The sequence below is a fragment of the Arachis duranensis genome, chromosome 5, assembly GCF_000817695.3.
Source record: "Arachis duranensis cultivar V14167 chromosome 5, aradu.V14167.gnm2.J7QH, whole genome shotgun sequence".
In the NCBI taxonomy this organism is placed as follows: Eukaryota; Viridiplantae; Streptophyta; class Magnoliopsida; order Fabales; family Fabaceae; genus Arachis; species Arachis duranensis.
The window spans coordinates 80,658,894-80,660,448 of NC_029776.3; the positions used below are offsets into that span (position 1 = coordinate 80,658,894).

General features: G+C 36.5%; 1 protein-coding gene across 1 annotated transcript in view; it reads right to left on the reverse strand.

Annotated features, from left to right (window-relative positions):
* Positions 1-1,555, reverse strand: part of LOC107489671 (uncharacterized) — a gene marked incomplete in the record, with an annotated part of 2,049 nt that extends 494 nt beyond the window's left edge. Inside the window, 2 exon segments of the mRNA XM_016110421.1 lie at positions 1-79; positions 1,346-1,555. Coding sequence (XP_015965907.1) covers positions 1-79; positions 1,346-1,484 — 218 coding nt within the window.

Consider the following 1,555-nt stretch of genomic DNA (forward strand, 5'->3'; position numbering starts at 1 on the left):
AATCCTATACCAACCCCACATCCAGCACCGAATCCAAAACCTACTTGGAATCCTGGAATTCCAGGGCCGAAACCCACACCTGGAATCATTAGAGTACAATGCATAAGATTTTATGAACTCCGAACAGCGTAGAAAATGCGTTCTAATTTAGAAACATTGACTACATCTCTCTGCTACTATAAATCAAAGGATGATCTCATTACCAGCAGTGTTACTAAAAAAGGTCATGTGCCGAAAGCCAGAAGGCATGAGAAAGAGAAATCAAATGGCACGGTAGAAACAAGAATCTATGGAGTATGAAAACACATCTCATTTCAAAGCTATTTTAGACTTAAGATGTATTTCAAACCAGTGCACATATGAAAAAACCTTGAGTTGGAAAAGTTAACAAAATATTAGTAGGAAAATCTAAAGCAGAGTAAGAATCTCAAATTCTCATCTGACTAAATATAAGTCATGAAATTCATTGTCATGTTTGTAAAAAGATATGATTTAAATCCTAAATGTAATCACTACAACCCCTAATTCCCCAAAACAACTCCAAAATTTGTTTAAACCCTGCAAAACTCTCAGGAAATCTCACAAAAAAACTGCAGTAGGGGGATGAGTTGCACCATCTTTAGCCCAAGAGGACCAAAATTGGATGAATGAAAAGCAAATGGGACTACAAAATAAAGTGACTTACTCACGTAAAGAAATCTTCATGTGAGAATGATAGCTAAGAAACATTAAATAATTTGACATGTTTCACTAAACTGCTTAACATGTTTACATCTTAGCTATCATCTTCACATCTTCATTCAAGTGAGTAGCCACCACAAAATAATCAAGTTGAGCAACTGAGATACAAGTGCAAGGTCCCATTTCAGGTGTTGATAGGATCCCTAAAAAACAAACAAAAACTATGATTTCCATATGTTATTTAATTTCTTCCTTTGTTTGTTCTCTCAGTTCATCAGTATTTTGACTAAACAACAACAAAATATCAACAAAGATGCAAGCTTGAACCACCAATAATTCCCTTTTCCTGTGGAGAGCACATTACATTAGAGTTATTAAGTTCAATTCATCAATCATCAACCTTCAAGGTTCTTCCACTATAAAATACTCCATATATCCATCATAACAAACTTGGTTATCACGGAATACAAATACAAGGATCCTAACTTAGAATATATAACATGAACATGCATAGTGAGAATCAAGGAATATGAAATTAAGAATATGGGAATAAATCGAAGGGCAGAAAAATTTAAAAAGAGAACTTTGTAAGACCTAAATGTCAGAATTCGATACCTTATAGATTAACACACACACAGAGAGAGATAGAGAGAGAGAGAGGTACCTCCGAGAAGGCCAAGGCCGAAACCGAGGCCGCAGCCGGCGCCGAGGCCGAAGGCGGGACCAATCTTACCGAAATCGTTGGATTTGAGTTCTGGAAGCTTCCAGATTAAGCCCTTGTTATCTTCGTCTCCGTTGTTCATGATCGTGATTTTGCAGTTACAATTCTTGTGTGTGGAAAGTGAGAATGGAGAATGGAGAGTGCTAGTGTTTT